At 36.6% G+C, this 21,614-nt stretch overlaps 1 protein-coding gene across 5 annotated transcripts in view; it reads left to right on the forward strand.

Moving 5' to 3' along the window:
- Nucleotides 1-21,614, forward strand: part of KDM4C (lysine demethylase 4C) — a 367,466-nt gene that overhangs the window by 228,350 nt on the left and 117,502 nt on the right. For all 5 annotated transcript variants that reach the window (XM_012738388.2, XM_076008693.1, XM_012738394.3 and 2 more), the window contains 2 exons: nucleotides 77-290; nucleotides 857-933. In XM_012738388.2, coding sequence (XP_012593842.1) covers nucleotides 77-290; nucleotides 857-933 — 291 coding nt within the window. The remainder of the gene's footprint in view (nucleotides 1-76; nucleotides 291-856; nucleotides 934-21,614) is intronic.

The raw sequence follows: 21,614 nt of genomic DNA on the forward strand, positions 1-21,614 counted from the left end.
TGGAGTTGATGACAAGAACATATGATGGGCACTTTTCCACATTTTTCACTTGTTTGGAAATACTATGTTTTTTCAGCCAGATAGCAGCAACGAAGAAAACGATGCTAGATGGGAGATGAAATCAGATGAAATGGATACATCGGGAGCAAAGACTAAGCCCCTCATTCCAGAGATGTGTTTTATTTATAGTGAAGAAAATATAGAATACTCCCCACCCAATGCCTTCCTTGAAGAGGATGGAACAAGTCTTCTGATTTCTTGTGCAAAATGCTGCGTACGGGTTCATGCAAGTAAATGAATCTATAATTCATCAAGCTTTTCAGTGTTTCGCATAGTCTTTATTTCTCACTTCTTTGTAACCTGTCAAATCTATTGCATATCACTATTGCCATTCTTAATGGTTAGATTGTTCTTTCTCACACTTCTTATAAAAGCATGAGTAGGTATAATCATCCTTTTTTCTCCAGTTTCATGCAGTATCAGTGGAGAGCACATCTGGTTTTCTTGTTTTTATGGGATCCAGATTTTGAAATATTTTTGACTGAGTGAAGGATTAGACTTGAAGATTTAGAAATTTTATTATTGTCCACTCATCATTTGCCAGTATTCTCTATGAATCTTTTGTGAGAATAAATACCAATAAGACTCAAACTCTGTTTCCTAGGAACAACAGTTAAGAAACATGAGAACCAAAGTTATCTTTGAGATAGATTTGCTTATGCTTTATTCTAAGCAGTGGATTCAAAACAGTATGGTAGGCAGATGTCCTGATTTTATTATTTCAGTCCTGAGATGTGAAATATTTTATTAAAGATGTAAAAGACCTAATGCATGGATCTATACTATTGTTTTACAGGTTGTTATGGTATTCCTTCTCATGAGATCTGTGATGGATGGCTCTGTGCCCGGTGCAAAATAAATGCATGGACAGCAGTAAGTGGCTTAATTTGGAATTGCTCAACCCCTCCTCTCACCCCACCTACTGTGGACACACTTAAGTCTAGTGAAAAGATAAGATTGCACCCTTGCTTTTGTATGCAATCCCACATATCCCTGTATTTCTTGTCTTCCCTCTCCAAATCACCTTATATGCTAGCTCTATATCTGTTGTAGAAGTATTGAGTAAATCTCTAGGTTTTATTTCTTTACTTAGGAACCTGCAGGGATTGTCAATTTATCAAGTCCACACGTATATTTTCAAGACCTCAAAATTTTGCTTTATTTTCCTGCCAAGCCCTATTTTGCAGTTCTTGAAAATAAATATTCTAAGAAACACTCAAGGTGGGGGTCCTCAGTGACCCCTGAAGAAACCATGCTCATATCCAACTTTTTAACTAGTGTAAGGCCTTTCCCCCACGTATTCATCTTAACCTTCATACACCAACAAACTCTAATGTGTCTGCTGTGTGTGTGCATTGTTGTGAACTTGACATAGAACATTTAATAACAACTGATTCCCCATTTGGGGGACACAGAATGCTCTTGCTATAAATTGTTTTTCCTAAAGACTCTGTTGAAAGTTAAGCTTACTTTTAATCTTTGATTCCATTATCTACTATGTCACACATTTAATTAGGTTCTGCCTTCATTTTTCTTAAAAATTGTCTTTAAGGAATAATCAGAACATTCTTGAAAGTGAAAAACTACTAGATCTCAACACTGAGTCCTTCACTCATGCATAGCAGTTACAGTTGCTCAGCTTGATAATTTCAGTTATTATAGTAGTATTTGCTTTATTTCTCAATGATCTCTAATGACAAAGAATTAAATTTCCTTGCAACCAGAGTTAAAATCCTGAAGGACAATATAAAGAATATGCCTTGCATGATGAGAATTTATGTCATGACTATGTATATTTAGCTCTCAGTGAGGAAATAAACATGGCAATTATAAATTAAAGGAGTGTGAGGGATATCTTTCTGAATGATTTTATTGCTAGCATTATCTTGGATAGTGAGGGAAGAAAGGAGGTAAATATGGATATTATTGTCCAACTAATCTGGTATATTTAATATCAGAAGTAATCTCTCCAATTTAAGAAGTGTGTGCATTGATATACTCATTACTTTTGGTATAGACATGTGTTACTTAATGACTGAGATACGTTCTGATAAGCATGTGGTTAGGCAATATTGTTATTGTGCGAGCATCATAGAGTATACTCACACAAACCTAGTTGGTGTAGCCTGTTACACACCTGGGCTATATGATATAGCTTGTTGCTTCTACTGTACTACATACTGTAGGCAGTAGTAACACATTGGTAAGTATTTACATATAAACATATAAAAGGGACAGTAAAAATGGAATATTATAATCTTATTGAAGCACTATCATGTATGCTGCCTGTTGTTGACTAAAACTTTATTATGGGACACATGGCTGTATTTCCTTTTGTGTGATTATTATATTAAAAAAAAACTATGTAAATGTAGGTCATCTTTAAAATATCCAGGAAGTCCTGCTTATGATCAGGACTGGATAAATATATCTAGCTCTTATTAATGCATATAGCTTTTATTTACCATATGGTTCCTGTTATCTGTACGCAAGTAAAGTCTTATAGAATCAGTTTGATATCTGTCTGGTCATGTCCTCTCACTCGCCCCAAAGCATAAATTTAGAAATTAAGAGATCATCTAATCCAATTCACCATTGCATTAAGAGTTTTCTGTTCCATCCGCAGTTTCTGCCTGGCTCCTGTGCTCACACACTGAGCAGTCCTGTTGTCCAAGGTACCATTGTCCTTTGCATGACAGAGCCAGGGCCAGGCCTAGGCCACTCACCCTGATTCTAAAGCTAGTTCTGGTTGATCACGCTGTTTTCATGTAGCATGTTTTAAAAAGAAAGTCCTCTGTTGAATCACTCTTTGGAATAGATTTAAAGCATCCTCCCATTAATCTTAACCCTTGGCCCCCCTCAAAAACTATAATATCCATTTGTGTTTTAATATTGCAACCATGTAAATCTCTTTCAATTTGCAATAGAACTGGGAACTCTTGAATATAACTTCACAGTGATTTTAAGACTCACATCATTTCTTGTTTCTAATTGGAAATGATCTGAATTCACAGTGGATTACAATTGTTTTTTTAATTTATCCGTTTTGAGTATACTTTGTCTATGAAGCTCTATTCCTCTTTCTCCTGAAAAGTAATTGAATGCAGTTTAAGTACTGCAGAGAAGCAACTGACAATATTGATATTCTGACTTTAACGCCCTGATTTAGTGTGGCAGTGAGTGTTGCAGTATTAATTTTTACTAAACACTTGAGTATGATTTCTTTGAATTTTGTGGCTGGAATGATTGCATTTAAAAAGTATCTTTAGACTTAACTTCTTGAGCAATCAATCTCACACTGTCAGTTTTAAGATTCCAGAGGTGCCCTAGAATTTTTGAAAATAGAAAATATAAAGGAGCTTGTGGATGTCTAATAGTACAGCTGAGGTCAGATGATATTGCAGTGTTGGCTTATACTTCGCTTCCTCTCATTCCTAATTATTTCCTAGGATTTTTTTTTAACATGCCTTGTGAAGGTAAGAATTATTCATCAGGAATGCAAAATATTCATTCCTGTAGCATATTTAGCTTGGGCCATAAGATTATACATCCAATGTGATTATACTATTAATATTTGTTTCCTTTTATCATAAGTGCTTTTGAACACCTTATATGTATGTATGTATGTATGTATGTATGTATGTATGTATGTATTTATTGAGACAAAGTCTCACTTTGTCACCCAGGCTAGAGTGAGTGCCCTGGCGTCAGCCTAGCTCACAGCAACCTCAATCTCCTGGGCTCAAGCGATCCTACTGCCTCAGCCTTCTGAGTAGCTGGGACTACAGGCACGTGCCACTATGCCCAGCTGTTTTTTTTGTATATATATTTTTAGTTGGTCAATTAATTTCTTTCTATTTTTAGTAGAGACAGGGTCTCGCTCAGGCTGGTTTCAAACTCCTGACCTCGAGCAATCCGCCTGCCTCAGCCTCCCAGAGTGCTAGGATTACTGGCGTGAGCCACCATGCCCTCCCCTTGTATTTATTTTTAATAAGGTATATGACAGTTGTGTGTGGTGGTTTTAATTTTTAAAGGTTGTTTTTAAAAAGAGAGACTACATTATAATAGTAGTTTATCATGGAGTTAGGAATCATATTTTAGAAGCAAGGTTATTAGTTCATCTAATCCCAGATAATGAATAAATAAACTAATGTGTTAGAATGTGGTAAATTTTGTCAACTTCAACCTGGGCAAGTTAGTGGAATATGTATGCAATGCTGGAATCTACACTTATAGACCAGTTGTCTTTTATTTACCAGTTCTAAAGACTGGGTGTCACTCCGGACTCAGTTTCCCTGCTAGCTTTTAAGTAACCTGAGGGCAGAACTCTGTCTCATTTCTCTCTTTAACACCCCTAAAAACCTGGCATAATGCTGGATCATTTATGATAGGGTAATAGGGTATGAGTAGTACCCTAAGTAATAGGGTATGAGGTAGGAAGCTTTAGATCATTGTGATATTGGCCAGATCTTTGTGATCTTCTGTTTCCTCACCGTTTCTAAATACTAGGTTCAGACCTCACTCTGATGCATTTTGCTACCATTTTCTTACTTTTCCCATTCATGTCAGTGAAAATAAGAAATGAAGCTGTATTGCAGTTTCACCTGCATATGCTTGAGAAGAAACTAGTTTTAATTTTTTTATTATACCCTCATTTTGATTCTAGGATTATAGTTTTGTGCCCAACTTCAAATGAAATGAAATGAAACTGACAAAGACCCCCACAAAATAACTATTTATTGGGGTTATTTATTCATGGTTCTAATTAGACATCATTGCTTTGAGCCCCTGCTTTGTATTGCTTAGATTGATTGATACAACTATCTGAACGCTGTGTTTGATTTATTAACCACCTTTACTATTCTGTTTGTTTGGAATCCTTTGTGTAGAAAGTCAATACTCTGATTTTAGTATCTGTCTCTTGTTATTTTGACTCTTAGGTATCTCATCACTTTTTACCTAAATTTCTATAGTTTGTGTCTAATCTGTGCATCAGTTTCTATTGCAAGTCACTGCTAATTGAAAATGTTATGCTAATATTGTCACCATATAAATTCAGAATTTGTATCGCTTTCTTCATGGATTTTTCCCCCATTTTTTTCTTTTTTATCCCTACATTGAAAATTTTTTGAGTCTAAGTATTTTTGTGGAATACTTGAAAGGTACTTTTGGGCTATACTTCTGATTATGAAGGAAGATGTTAGGTAAATGTCTGGAATAGGCTGGTAACCTAAATATTCACTTTATACTAAAAATGTAATAATCCATGCCCTTATACTTTGTAGAACATTGAAAGGTAATTGCTAGTAAGTCATGGAGGATTTTCTATGTGATCTTCTGAAGAAGTTATAATGTAGAATTCTAAAGAATAAAGAAATATAAGCAGGTTAAAAAAGTTAAGGCATTTGAATAAGATTATTTTTTAAATTTAAGGGATAATGTAAGTAATCCTTTAGTAGCTGCTTCTATCCAGGTTATTTGGGTGTTTCTTCAGGGACCTTTCAGGAGGTGGGGGCTGCGTGCTTTTGTTAGAGTACTATCGATGGGAGTGAAAACCACATGTGAAGATTGGTAACTTAACATCATAGGAAGTCACAGAAACTCACATCCTACGCGGATTTATGACTGACCAATCATGAGCTGTCAGTCTTCTGTACATTGCAGCCTTAAGCCTGTGCTATTGTTTCTCATTGTCAGTTTGAAAAATTCCAAACAGAGTGTCATTTGTGCTATGTTTTACTAGGGAGCTTTTTTATTATCTTACATAATTCTTGTAGGTAGGCAGGGTAAATGTAAATGCAGTAGCTCACATACCTATAATCTAAATAAAATCTAAATTGAAGGGAGATTTAAAAGCAGCATACTAAGTTTGGACTAGTGATGTGTAACCAAGTTTCACCCTGACACTGAGATCTCTTGATTCTGACTTGCTTTGTTTTTCCATTTTCTTTAATTAGTTTTTATCACAAAATTGGGGGGGGCTTCAAGAATACTAAATTTATTCATGTACTTCTTAACCTACTTAGAGGTGATGAATAACAGAAAAGTGTTAGAATAGTGTGACACTGGTAATTATTGACCACATGGCAATTTACACATCGTTTTACATTTTCATCATTATATATCATTCAACTATGAAAATTCCATGTATAATACCATAATGGTGGTACATGGCATTATACATTTGTCCAGATTCATAGAATGTACAGCAAATCTTATATAAACCATGGATTTTGGGTGATAATATGTTGATAATGTAGGTTCATAAATTGTAACAAGTGTACCACTCTAGTGGTGATGTTGATAATGAGAGTAGCAATATATATATGGGGGCAGGAGGGATACGGGAAGTCTTTGTACCTTCCTTTGCTATGAACCTAAAATTAGTGCTAAAAATAAAGTCTAATAAAAATTATTTTAAGGCCTTACTGTAACTCTCTCTACCTGCCATTTGGCAATGTGTGGCAGAGCACATTATGCTCTAAATTCCTTTTTATTTCAATATATCTCTTTATACTTAATTCAGGAGAATTTGAATATTTGTTTGATAGTAATATGGTATAAAAAAAGCAGCTATCCATTATACCATTATATTCTTGGATGAATATTGCCATGCTATGAAAAAGTAGATTTTTTAATGAAAAATAAAAATACCCTTAATAGGTTAGAATTCTCATTCTATATAATGAAATGCATAAACTAGGTAATTATACACATTTATTATCTACTGAAAAGCAGTTATTGTACTCTGCAGAATAATAATGAAAGTTTATAACACACATAACATTCTGTTTCTTTTTCCCAAAACAGTTTTAAGAAATCAAAATCCAAACATGAAAGAGGTTTTCAATTTGGCCATACATATATTCACTGTGCCCATTATTTTACTTATTTGTTTATTTTTAAAAATGGGATAACAATGAGTTATAACAATCTATACCTTGATTATCATTAGATTATTGAACAATCTATACCTTGATTATCATTTGGAATTAGCTTTTCCTTTCCTCTTACAAATAGTGAAATATCGCTTGCAGTGATTAAAAATAAACATTTTGGCCAGGCATGGTGGCTCACACCTGTAATCCTAGCACTCTGGGAGGCCAAGGCAAGAGGATTGCTTGAGCTCAGGAGTTCGAGACCACCCTGAACTAAATTGAGACCCCCATCTCTACTGAAAATAGAAAAATTAGCCAGGTGTCATGGCACATGCCTGTAGTCCCAGCTACTAGAGAGGCTGAGGCAGGAGGATCATTTGAGCCCAGGAGTTTGAGGTTGCTGTGAGCAATGATGATGCCACTGCACTCTACCCAGAGCAGCAGAGTGAGATTTAAAAAAAAAAAATGGTGGCTGATGACTTTATTTTTAATTGCTCACATGTAAATAGCATCTACAGTTTGAGCAATGGTTGTCATTCATGCCCTTCAGTGCTGCACATGGCTATTTTATTTGGCTCCTGGATGAAAGTGAAGTCGTTTCACTACATAAATATAGTAAAAAAATTAAATTCTAGAACTCCCTGAGGTAATGGTCTTTATTCAACCCACCCCTACATTGTTGCTAAATCTCATGGGCTACAGAATGTAAGTCATTCATTGGAAAATATTTATCAGAACTGCTGATCTCTGCAGGGTACCTTAGTCCAACTCCTACCCTTAAGTCTCAGGTAAAAATTACTCATCTCTTGGAAAGCTGATAATTCTTAACATTTGTTGGGAACCAGGGAGCTCCAACCCCTATAGCTCTCTGTTTACTTCTGTGTGCTAATCTGTGGGTGGAGAAAGACTGTTAGTTAAAGTCTTTGACTTTCACCATTGGTGGCGGCACATCTGATCATAAGGAACCCTAACTCCATTCTGTTGAATCTTAAGGTAGAGCTTTCTCTCCTGTCTAGAGCAGGAGTTCTCTTAGGGTGGAGATTAAAGAAAATTTGTATCTTTGAGGATTCTGTTATTTTATTCTATAACTAAACCTTTATTCTCCATCTAACCCCTCCCCCCCAAGTAAAAATAGTGGGGCTCATGATTCATGTAAGAAAGTATCAATCATTGGGCTCTTGGGAATCTTCTGGTTTATATAGAAAAATTGTTTTATGTTTTAACTTTGTACCTGCAAATTCATAGTAAGTATTGATTTAGATATAAACTAATTTAAGTAGCAGGACTAGAATTTTCTTAGGTTCCACAGAACTTAATACTGACAAAGACTATAGAATTCCACATTTCCTCAGAAATCTCATTTTAGAGATAGGCAGACGGTTTAAGAAAGTAGTAATCCTTTGCCCGGGATCAGCCACTGTGTGATAAGAAAGCCAGGATTCAAGGCTGTGCTGAGGCTTCCAGATTCCCAGGCTTGGGCTCATTCTACTCAGCTGCCTGTTTTTAGAGTGGGAAGAAGGCTGAAGAACTGACCTCATTCTGAAGTGTTTTTGACTGGTTTTTGTTTGTTTACATTGGAAATAAAGTCAGTACTAACTTCTAGTGTTACTGGTTATCTGCTTAATATAGAATAATTAGCATTATTGGGTGGTTGAGTAGAGTAGGTAGGTTCCTTTCCCTTTCATATTTATTCCACTTCCTAGAGGAACTTTCCCAGAACCAGATAATCTCCTGAATCCAATTTTCCAACTGACAACAGGGTTGACATTTTTCTTTTGTCAAGAGCTCTGAAGTGGCTTTGTAGATCAGAGCGATTGATTTTGAGATCAGATTGGCTTATGGCCTTGAGGGGTCATGGTGGCATTGCTGCTCCCTCTGATCTGTTTTATGCTGATTTTTTTTTTTTTTTTTACTTCCATGAGATACTGTCAAGACCAGGTGATGAGAGGTTGCCAGCCTGCAAGGCTGACTTTGATCCTCATACAAAGCAAAACTAGTGGAAAAAGAAAAACCCAGTTCTTGTCAAAGACAGGGCATTCACCAGTGGGTGGTGGCTGTTGTAGCCAAGTGGTGGCTTTTACTATCTTGTTCCTCCCCATCCAGGTGTCCTTGTAAACCACTAGCCAGGACCCTACTCTCTCATTTGAGGTAATGCATTTGGGTTCAAAATTACCTCTTGCCTCCTAAAGTGGCAAATTATTCTGAACAGTTGCAGACTTAAACCTTGGCTCAGAAAGGCTAGGGTGGTGATAATTATTTTACTTTAACCAAACAGAACAGCACATTTGAGGATATCAATTATCCTGACAGCATAGCTATGATGCGGAAGACTTTATGTCAGGGAACTGCTTACAGGCTAAAAAGTCACAAATCATTTTTCTCTGTTCTTTCCTCTCCCTTTTGCTCAATACCCTCCTCCCCTTTATAATGGAGAGAAAGAAAGAGAAGTCTACATAGCTTACTGTAAGTGGAACTGTATTCATAAATAGCTTCTTGATTGAGAACAAATGCCTCATTAATCTTTAGTGCTTCAACCAGAGAGCACAAGTAAAGTCAGGAAGAATAATGAGTGGCATTACGGGGAGCCTACCATACTATGCTGCACACCCGGCTGTGCGTGCCTGGAGGTCACTGGGCTGCAAGGCACATCTCCTCTGCAGTGAGGAAAGAGGTCCCCAGGAAGAGTGGAGGCGGGGTGGGGGGTCTGCGGTGCAGGCGTTTATCATGAATGGCAAAAATTAATCCAGTGGCAAGTTGGAGAAATCATGTACTTTGCTGTTTGTTATCGATGGTCATGCTGGGAAGAAAGAATAAACCAGCTGGGTTTTTATTTGAAAGCCAAGTGTTGTATAATTTTAACAAAGTTAGGAGGTATGTTCAGCTTGAAGTACTTTGCTCAGGATCCTGGAAATACTATTATGTAAATGTAGCAGGCTCCATGTAGATTACCTCTGACCAGGCTTACATTATGTAGATGCTTCTTCTTGGGCCTCCTAACAAGCGCCGGGCTTGCCTCACAGCTACCAGACAGCTGCTCTGAAAACCTGAAGAACTTAAAAGTTTTTTTTTTTCTGAAAATCTTTAGAGATACTTATGGTTTAATTGAGTCAATGCCAGTTTTTCATGTAAATGCTTAAAAATAAGATTTTCAAATCTCTTTGGTTATTTTTAGCTCAACTTTATGCCCTAGGAAATGATATTCATATAATGTCATTAAGTACAAATAGTTAACTTGGATATTTGTACTAATGGGATACTCATGAGTTGGGGATACTCATCTCAAATCAGAGTGGCAGATTAGTAACTCCCAGCTATGATTCATGTATGTGCATTGTTTTGGCCAATGGTTTTTGTAGCATACAAAATAGTGCCTCCCTCTCTCACCAAAAATGTTCCAATTCTAATCCCTGGAACCTGTAAATATATTATGTTGCACCAAAAAGGGAATTATGGTAAAAGGTAGAATTAAGGTTGCTAATTAGCTGACCCTTCAATAGGAAGACTATTCTGGGTTATCTGATGGGCACAATTAATATAATCACAAAGGCTTTTAAATATGGAAAAACGAGGTAGAAGAGGAGGTCAGTGTGATGTCAGTGTGAGAACTTGACTCTATGTTGCTGGCTTTGAAGATGGAGGAGGCAGGCCAAGAGCTTAAGAATTTGCATGGCTTCTAGAAGCTAGAGAGGGCATGGGAGCGGATCCTCCCCTAGAGCTTCCGGAAAAGAAATGAGCCCTGTTGACACCTTGATTTTAGTCCAGTTAGGCACATTTTGGACTTCTGACCTACCGGACTATGCACATTGATAGTGTTTTAAGCCACTGTGTATGAGGTAGTTTGTTATTGGGGGAACCCATACAGTATTCAATAGAAAGCCTCATTAGTTTCATGTTGCACAGGTATGTCGCATCCTCAGTCTCACCTCTTGACGTTAGGCATCTTATTCTGCCCAAGTTGCTTCTGTCTTTCTAGTCCACACTGGTTTCTGGACTCCAGCAAAGTCCTTTAACCTTTTGTAACAGTTGGATTCAGTGATGTGCCAAACTTGTCAATCTCTGTCTCCTCATGCTCTTGCTTCTGTTTTTACATCCCCTTACATGTACTCTCAGCTTCCTTGCTACTTTCTTCCTTTTTTTATTCTCACTGAGCATAATTTACTCTGGTCAATCTAACTCCCTATGTACTCTGCACCTGCACCTCTGTAGCTGAATATGGCTGGAGAGAAACACCCAGTATGTGGATTGCTCTTGCTTTCAGTTTGTTACTTGAGTCCTCAGTGGGGCCCAGTAATTAATACTGGAGTCCTATCTTCCACTCATTCCAGCACTCTCCTGGTTGACTGCTTAAACTTTCTCTCTAGAAACTTCCCTACTTCCTCCTCCTCCTTTACTCTCACCTAATATGCCCACTTCACATTTCACTGAGAAACAGGAAGCCATCAGAAGGGATCTTCTGCAAGTTTCCACCTGTGTCATCTGTCATCTCTGTAATCCTGAGGCCAGTCCCTCCCTTCTCCATAGGATCATAGTTCTGATAATTCATGCCTCTGTCTCCCACATCATCAATACTCCTCTCTCTAGATGATGCCCATTACCGTGCACATCTGCTGTTGTTTCTTCCCTCTTCGAGCCCAAAGATCTCTTGATTTTCTTCCACGCCAGCTAGCTCTCTATACCTCTGCACCCTTATGTGTTAAAGCTCCATAAAAGACTTGTCTTTACATTTGCCATTTCCCCTACTTCTCTCTTAAACCTATTCCAGTTATAGGCTTTGCCCCTTTTCCGTAGAAGTGTCTGCTTCACCAGCATCATTGGTTGGTCACTGCCTCCTGTTTGAGGCATGTCTTCACTTGGTTCCAGCACCGTGGAGTCTGCTGTATTTCCTCCTTCTTCACCGGCTACTTCTTATTCTCTGTTGCTGGCTCATCTTCATCTCCCCAACCTGGTAGTGTTACAGTTCCCCAGGGTTCAGAACTTGAGACTCTTCTTTGCACTAAACCGCTTGGTGATCTCTTTTGGTTGCATAGCTTTAATGGTTTTCAATAACGTCTACTTGCTGTGGCTTGTATCTTTGTATTTCCAGCTCAACCTCCCTGAACTGCAGACCCATAGAGCCATCTTCCAGTACAGCATCTCTGTTTGCATGTCCAATAATTACCTCAAACTCACCGTGTTCCAAATGGAATTCCAGATATACTCCTATAGGCCTCCTCATTTCCAGTGCATGGGTACTCAGGCCTTTACCTGATGAAGTCAGAAACTTTTGATTTGATGCTTTTCTTTTTCTCATACTCCACATCTCTCTGACAGTAAAGCCTGTCTTCTCTATGTTGAAAATGAATGTTGAATTCTGGCCAGTTCTGATCACCTTTGCTAGTATTATTCAGGTCTGATCCACTCATTGCCTCTTTCCTGGATTATGGCACAAACCTGCTAACTTCCCATTTCTACCCACACACCCCTTAGAGTCTGCTGTCAACACAGCAGTTGGAGTGACCCATTTAAAATGTAAGTCAGATTATGTCCTTGCTCTGCCCAAACCTTATCATGGCTTTCCATCCCAGTGAGAGAAAAGCCATCACCTTTTTTCATGGACTATGAAGCTTTATCAGATATTATTCTTCTTACTTTCTGACAACCTTTCCTATCAGAGAAGGCCACGATCTGCCTGTGTCACCTTTCCCTAAGTAACTCCCTGGCTACTCCCATGGCACTTAACATCCTCTAACATCTTCTTAGTCCACTGGTTTATTTTGTCTGCCCCATTCCCCAATATGTTAATAAGTTTTTTGAGGGCAGGACCTTTGTTATTCACTGTTGTTGCTCAGTGCCTGGAGCACATAATGGGAATTATCAATATTTGTCAAATGAATGAGTGTTTTCATTTATAATACAACTAGATGTGGGCATCTGAGTTAGAGAACTCGCTTGCCGGTATAAAATTCATTGGACATTGTGAATTTCCTTTCAGAGGTGCTGCTGGACACTTGCCATTCAATTTCCTAATCACTCAGAACTCATGCCAGCCCTGTCTTTAGGGGAGATCCTATCCTCTCTTCAGCCATGATAAACAGGCCACATACCCAGAAATGTTCTCCCATGTTTTGTTGATCAGCACTAGTTTTCTGTTAACGTGATTAATTACTCTTTGTTTTCCCAGCTCAGACAGCCCTATTTTACGGTTTTGCATTTCTGTTATGAACTTGTCAGATAAATGAGGGTGTGTTTGTGGGGGTACTTCAATCTCATAATTTTTCTGTGGCACTGAAAATTGGCTTTAGTGGGTTTAGTGGATGTGTTAGCTAAAATGAGAGCTGCTTATGAGTTAGTTTGAGAATGCTGGTATTGGCATTTCTTTAACTGATGTTTTATAGAAGAGACATTGGAACATGATTTCCCTCTACTACAAATAATGAACAACTGTGATAGCCATATTATAACAATGCCCTTCTCACAATTGTTGTTAATGTTGTGTCAGCATTTTGATTATAAACACTCTTTTTCATGGTTTAATAACTGAGCCATAAAGAAATCATTCCATGTTATGAACTGGTACACCAGCTATTCTTCTCAGGGGTGATATTTTTATGGAACCACATTTTAAAAATAGTTGGCATTGTTAAAAGGGGATTTTTGTCAATGGTGCTAGATTAGGGAAAGGGGCCAAACAGCAAAAGGACAATGTTCAGAATATGATCTGATTTTATATTTTTTCATTCAGCTTTTTGCTGCTCTGAAGGGGAAAAATATACATCAGAATGGCTTTTTTAATGCTGTTCTTGAGAGACAGAAACAACAGCTGCATTATAGAGTAATCATGTTGTAACAGGCATTTTAGTATATATATTTTTTGATTTGTTTTAGAGAACATTGGTTGACTAGAAATATATCTAAATCATTATAGTAGTGAGTCAGTTTTTACTGGGTGTTATTGTTCTGGAAAAAGCATGCTCTTTAAACATAAGATAAAGCAAGACTGACAATGAGCACAGGCTATTTATTTTTATTTATTTATTTTGTTCTGCAAGGCCGTACAGTTTTGGTATCTCCATAGGTAAGATTGGAAATAAGTTACAGTACACTGAAAAACTCTAGAAGAGATCATAGGTGCCCATTTAAGATTTTCATTTAAGTGAAAGAAAATTTAAAAAATGTGATAAGCATTCATGTAACATTAATTTTAAATTACACGTATTTTATATAAAAAGGATTACTTTGTGTATCTATGGGTTTTCTTTTTTTAATATAAAAATATTAGATATTGCTAGGAAAGTTTCCCATTTCCAACATTCTCAAATTCTCAAATCTCATGTTTTATGGAAACTACTGCTACTGTTTGGTCAGTTAGATTTTAAGAACTTTTCTGTGTATAACCTAGTGTTATGGTTTGCTGTTATTGGGGAACCCAAATTGTATCACAATTTATTTAACATGCCTTAGTGTTTTCCTTTAATACTACATTTTATAATTTTTAATACCTCAATGTTTATGGATTTGCTATGTTGTTTTCATTGCTATTTAAAATTTCAAGCCTTAATTTATTCTTATGGACATTCTAAGTAAAATTTAAGCTTCTGATAATTCCAGTTCCACAGAGGTAACTGTGTTCTGCATTATAAATAGAAATAAAATGATAGTCATTGCACATTCCTCCTTTTCCATAGATGGAAATGTTTAAGGTAGATTGTAAGAAGTTGAATTGCTGAGTCATTATTTGTGTGCCTTTAAATTTTGATTGGTAACGCCAAATTCCTCTCTAACAACCCATATACCTCAAAACTAGATATTTTCTAAGTTAAAAATCTAAAGTTAGATCTCATTATTTCATTTTTTATTTCCTTTATTCTCGAGGTTCTTTTCATTTGCTTATTGGCAGTGAGTCATCTTTGAGTCCGTTGCACATTTTTCAGAAGTGTGGATTTTAAAAAATATTTTCTGGAAAACAATTTTTGGTATATGTATTTAGAATATTTTTTGTTTTATGTTAATTTATGTTGTATTTTATCCTTTGGATTTTTAAAATTTTGATATCTTATATTTTAAATTTCGTGAGAAGTCCTGTTTACCCTAACTTCGTCAATATATTTCCTTATTTTTTAAAATACTTTTATCATTGTGTTTTGTTTTTAAATAAATTGTCATTTAGTTTTATGAATCAGGGACACACACACACACACACACACACACACACACACACACACACACACACTTCGTTCAGTTTGGATCCTGACATTCATTCTAAATACCATTTGTTGAATAGTTTCCAATTAGTTTTTTCATCTCTCTCTTTCTGTCCTGTAATTCTCTCTTTAACTAAAATAACCTGCTATTCAATATATCATTTAAGTTTTTAATTTCAATGATTTTTTTTTTTGTTCTAGAATTTCTATTTGGTTGTTTTTTTTTTTTTTTTTTTTTTTTTTTTTTGAGACAGAGTCTCGCTTGTTGCCCAGGCTAGAGTGAGTGCCGTGGTGTCAGCCTAGCTCACAGCAACCTCAAACTCCTGGGCTTAAGCAATCCTTCTGCCTCAGCCTCCCGAGTAGCTGGGACTACAGGCATGAGCCACCATGCCCGGCTAATTTTTATATATATATATTAGTTGGCCAATTAATTTCTTTCTATTTATAGTAGAGACGGGGTCTTGCTCTTGCTCAGGCTGGTTTCGAACTCCTGACCTCGAGCAATCCGCCCGCCTTAGCCTCCCAGAGTGCTAGGATTACAGGCGTGAGCCACCGCGCCCGGCTTATTTGGTTGTTTTTAAAAAAATTCCTTTGCCATTAATTTATAGTTTTTTTTTTTTACATTTTAATTACATTCATTTATTTTTAAAAACACATCAAAATACAGCTGACCCTGAACAATGCAAAGGTTAGGCATGCCAAACCCACTGTACAGTTGAAAATCTGTGCAAAACTTTGACTTCTCAAAATCTTAACTACTAATAGGCCCCTGTTGACCAGAAGCCTTTCTGGTAAGAGTCAATTAACACATATTTTGTGTATATTATATGTATTATATGCTGTATTCTTACAATGAAGTATGCTAGAGAAAAGAAAATCTTATTAAAAGAATCATAGGGAAGAGAAAATATATTTACTTTCCATTTAGTGGTAGTAGATCATCATAAAAGTCTCCATCCTCATCCTCCTCATGTTGAATGGGCAGAGGAGGAAGATGAAGAGGAGGGATTGGTCTTGATGCTTCAGGGATAGAAGAAAATGCACATTTGTGGACTCTTGCATTTCAAACTGCAACTATTGTCGAAGTATTATTCAGAGGTCTACTGTACTCATATTCATTTTGTCTGAGATCATTGTGCATCTAATTCTACTGTTTGTTATTTTCTGCTGTTGGAATAATATTTATCGTATGATTTTTGAGTTTTGTGAGCTTATATTCCTTCGAACTCAATTATTTGTGAATTTCTCAAGGCCTCTGTTATAGGTAGTTGCTGAAAATTATATTTTCCGTTTTTAAATAATCATAGTCCACCTTCAAATAATATCCTCCTTCATGAACAGTAGAAAAATCTCACAACAGTATAATTTCATTAACTCCTTCTTTCATTTGTGGTCTTAGCTTACATTTTCTTTCTTTATAGACTATACTCCACAATGTTGGTTTTTTTTTTTCTTTTTTGCTTTGTTTTGTTTAAAGCAATTTTCTTTTAATGAAAATTTTTTTCCTCTCTCTCCCCCTACCCTCTCCCCATGTGTGTATGCTTTGAAGATACTAAACAGTGATTTTATATTTACCCAGTTATTTACCCTTTTTGGTGTTCTTCATTCCTCCCTGCTCATCCGTCATGAAGCCTGATGTCATTTCTTCATTTTTTGCATTTGTTATTGTGTGGATCTCCTGGGGACAAATTCCGTTTGATTTTTGTCTCTCTGAGAATATTTCTATACTGCCTTTATTTCCCTGGAAGTAAAATTCTAGGTTGGGAGGTTTTTGTGTTAAGTATTTTACAGATATTGATCTATTGCCTGTTTGCCTCCAAAGTTTCAGGTTAGATGTTACCTGTAACTCATATAGCTGTTTCTGAATGTGAGTTTTTTTCCCTGCTTTTAAGATCTCTTCTTTACATTTGGTTTTCAGAATTTTGAGTGCTATGTAGCTAGGTGTTTTTTGTTTATTCATTTTGTTTTGTTTTTTAAATTTATCAGTTCAGAGTTTGCTTGGATTTTTGTGTCTGTGGGTTGATGCTTTTTATTTTGTTTGGAAAATTCTCTGTCATTATCTCTTCAAATATTTCTTCTTACCCATTGTCTCTCCAATTATACATAAATTGAATAGTTTGTTATTTTACCTTAGGTCTGTGTTCATTTTTATAACTCCTTTTTTCTCTTTGTCAATCTGATACTTTTGGCATTCTGTATCCATGGGTTCCACATCTGCATATTCAACCAACCATTGATCAAAAATGTAGTTAGGCCTACAATAGTTGCATTTGTACTGAACATGTACAGACTTTTTTTTTCCTTGTCATTATTTTCTAAACAATACAATATAACAACTATTTCAGTTTCATTTACATTGTATTAGGTATTATAAGTAATCTAGAGATGGTTTAAAGTATATGGAAAAATATACAGGGGTTCCATGAAAATGCTATGTCATTTTATATAAAAGACTTTAGCATTTGTAGATTTTGGTATCTGCAGGGCATCCTGCAACCAATCCCTGCATGAATCCTGAGGGATGATTATAGTTCCTATGCATCTGTTTTCAAAATCGTTGAACTTTATTCTGACAATTCTAGTGTGTTTTGAATCTGTCTAATGTAGTCAACATTTCACATTGTCATATTTTTTTCATTTCTAACATTTTAATTTAATTTAATTTAACTTTTTTGAGACAGAGTCTCACTCTGTTGCCCGGGCTAAAGTGCCATGGCATCAATTTAGCTCACAGCAACCTCAAACTGCTAGGCTTAAGTGATCCTCCTGCCTCAGCCTCCCGAGTAGCTGGTTCTACAGGCATGCACCACCATGCCTGGCTAATTTTTTTTTTTTTTTTTTTTTTAGTTGCCCAGCTAATTTCTTTCTAGTTTTAGTAGAGAAAGGGGTCTCACTCTTGCTCAAGCTGGTCTCGAACTCTTGACCTCCAGCAATCCTTCTGCCTAGGCCTCCCAGAGTGCTAGGATTATAGGCATGAGCCACCGTGCCTGGCCTAATTTGTTTTTTAGGTAGTTATTCTATCACTTTACATGTGTTGTCTATCTTTTCTATGAGGTTACTTAGCATTCCCCCTCCCCGCTTTCTGGAGACAGGGTCTCACTCTTTCACTCTGGCTGGAGGACAGTGGTGTCATTGTAGCTCACAGCAACCTCAAATCCCTGGACTTAAGTGATCCTCTTGCCTCAGCCTCCTGAATAACTAGGACCACAGGTGCATGCCAAAACGCCCAGCTAATTTTTCTATTTTTTGTAGAGATGTACTCTCACTCTTGGGCATTTTGAACACACTACTTTTAAAGTCCCTGTGTGATAATTCCAGTATCTTCTTTTTTTTCATTTTAAGCAGTTGTCTTTTTTTTTTTTTTTTTTTTTTTTTTTTGAGACAGAGTCTCGCTTTGTTGTCCAGGCCAGAGTGAGTGCCGTGGCATCAGCCTAGCTCACAGCAACCTCAAACTCCTGGGCTCAAGCGATCCTCCTGCCTCAGCCTCCCGAGTAGCTGGGACTACAGGCATGTGCCACCATGCCCGGCTAATTTTTTATATATATATCAGTTGGCCAATTAATTTCTTTCTATTTATAGTAGAGACGGGGTCTCGCTCTTGCTCAGGCTGGTTTTGAACTCCTGACCTTGAGCAATCCGCCCGCCTCGGCCTCCCAAGAGCTAGGATTACAGGCGTGAGCCACAGCGCCCGGCCTAAGCAGTTGTCTTTTAATGAAACTTATTTACTCTCTTTCTCTCTCCGTCTTTTGTTTGAATTTATTATTTCCTCTCGATCATAAATCACATTTTCTTTTTAGTGTACCTTGTACTTTTTTGATTGTGTGCTAGACGTTTTGTCTTTTGTGACTTAATTTAATATGATTATTTCCAGAAAAGGCATTCCCTTTCTTCTGTCATGTTCCTAGAGTAGGGGCATAGTCAATCTGATTTGTATTTGAGCTGGGTGTGAGCTTTCTTGTGGCTTTAGTTTAATTCAGTTAACTGTGGTTTCAAATGTTTTGAGGGTAGGATTAGGACTTTACCTTCTTGCAGGGTCTGTTATCTGAGGGCAATGGATATTCTGAAGACCAGTGTACCTTTCAGAGCTAAGTTGGCAACTTTTAAGAACTGTGGAAGATCTATCATGGCTGTAGACCACTGCTATCTGGATTTGGGGTTCTTGGAGAGTTTTCTTTTCCTGCACTTTCTTGCTTTCTGCTCCCCAAGAGAATTATTCATCAGAGATGCGCATTTTTTCCCCTGCTAAAGAGCTATACTGAGTTTATCCACTGGCAATATTATCTTTATGTTGTCTAGGACAACAATTATTAACCTTTTACATATTTAACTGCTGTTCTTATATTTAGTATGTGCTTAGGATACACTTTACATATATTAACTAATTTAGGGAAAGACTATTTTTTTCCATTTATAGATAGAATATCTGAGTCACAAAGGTTACATACCTGGCCCAAAGGCATACCATGACTAAGTGGCAAAACTGTGACTTGTGCCTGGCCATCTGCACTATGCTAAATACTGCGATGTAGCTGGCTCTCCAGTTTCTGTGTTCTCAGTTGAATTTGATTCATTTACCCTGAGGTTATATATCACACAATAACTAAAATACTGCTTTTGTTTGAATGGTATAATTCTTTGGAAGAATGAAGTGGGGATAAATTTAATGATCTCATACCAAGGAGAAGTTTTATTAGCTAAATTAATAAAACAAATGGAATCACAAATTGTTTTATGCTGCTTGGTAATACAGTTTTTAATGATATGGTTTCTTTTGAAGGGATTATGTTTTAAAAAAGAATTCTTGGTTATTTATGGAAATGAGCAAATGGGGACTTGGTAATGCCTTTTATCATTATCTTCTTCATTGTATGTTTAAGTATATACAGGTCTTTTCTCAGTTGTGACCATCACAGGGCAGGCACTGTTTCTTGTTTATTTTAGCAGTACTTTGATTCTTTATATCTTGCCTTATACCTGTTGGCAGAAGATGCTAGAGAAAAAGAGGATGGACATTTGGATTAGGCAGATCTGAGTTTGAATCCCATCTACTCCCCTTGCTGGTTGAGTCAGACATTGGGAAACTTTAACCCATAGGCCAAATCTAGCCCACTGTCTATTTTTGTAAATAACAGTGTTGGTGGAATACAATCGCAGTGATTAGTTTAATTATTGTCCTACAGCAGCAGAGTTGACTATCTACAACTCTGTAGTTGTGCAGAGTTTGCAGAAAAAGTTTGATGACCTTCGATTGCATGATTTTAGGCATGTCAGTTAATCTCCTGAAACTGAGTTTCCTCATCTATGATGTGGAATATTAATTACCTAATACATTTGTGTTAAGGAGGCAGGGTAAAGTATATAAAATTTTTGACATGCTACCTGGAACATATTAGGCCTTTAATGCATGGTCTCTATTATCTAATTTTTGTTATTTGTACCCAATTTAATGAGTCAGTATCCTGAAGGATACTCTATCGCTTTCCTACCTTTTCATTAAATTCTTTCACTGAAATATTTAAAGATGAATAATATAGATACAGTCACTGTGTTTGGTATATTGTCATTACATGTGTCAGGCATTGTATAGATTCTTAAGAAAACTCAGGCTGCTTTTTACATAGGGGTTCACCTGTTAATTTTTAGAGTTATCAATTCTGTTCTCTGGCAATAAAGTGCTATTTAGAAAAGGAAAGAAAGATTAAAAACTGTCTTATCTGATATGCCTTTTATTGGGCTTTGAACATAAGCATCTAGTGAAACTGCAAATGAATGGACAGGTTGGCATCTTTATATTTTGCCAGATCAACTACCTTGACTCTGTGAGACAGCGAATCAAACAAGTAATGTGACTAGACATGACTTTTGTTCTTTTCTACTTATTTTTTCAAAATTGATAGAATTGAACAGAAACCCTGATATTATATAAATAAGTTAAGAGTGTAACTGGCCATAAATATTTTTGTTCATTACTAAGAAATAAGATTTCTCAAGTAAATTATAGGAAAAATAACTTTAAGTCAAGTCACTGAAGCCTGCAGCATCCTTCCCTTAGAAAGCCCCATTATGTGAAAATGGCCTTTGCAATTTTTTCATCCTTTGTTAATTGTCAAGATGTTGGCTCTTCTCTGTTTTGTCACGTTTTCTTATTTATTTTACAAATTCATGTTGTGGATGTCCTCTCTATTAGGTATCATAATGAAGTAAAAGCAGTTAACCTGGCAGATACTCTCACAGCATTCATTGAACTTACTATTTTGTGATAGATAAAACACTAACAGCAGATAGAATTCTACGAACAGTTGTGAAGAGTAATGAGCTATTAAAAGGGGAATATCAATGAAAAGAGAATGTATGACAGAGAAGTAACTGAGCCAGGGGATTAGAGGATCCCTGTTTGAGGAAGTAGCATTTAGGTTGAGATGTCAGAAATGTGTTCAGGTTCGTTAATGGTGGAACAGGCTGGATCTGAAGTGTTTAGGGCAGAAGAAGCCTCATT

Source organism: Microcebus murinus, chromosome 12 (assembly GCF_040939455.1).
Source record: "Microcebus murinus isolate Inina chromosome 12, M.murinus_Inina_mat1.0, whole genome shotgun sequence".
NCBI classification, from domain to species: Eukaryota; Metazoa; Chordata; class Mammalia; order Primates; family Cheirogaleidae; genus Microcebus; species Microcebus murinus.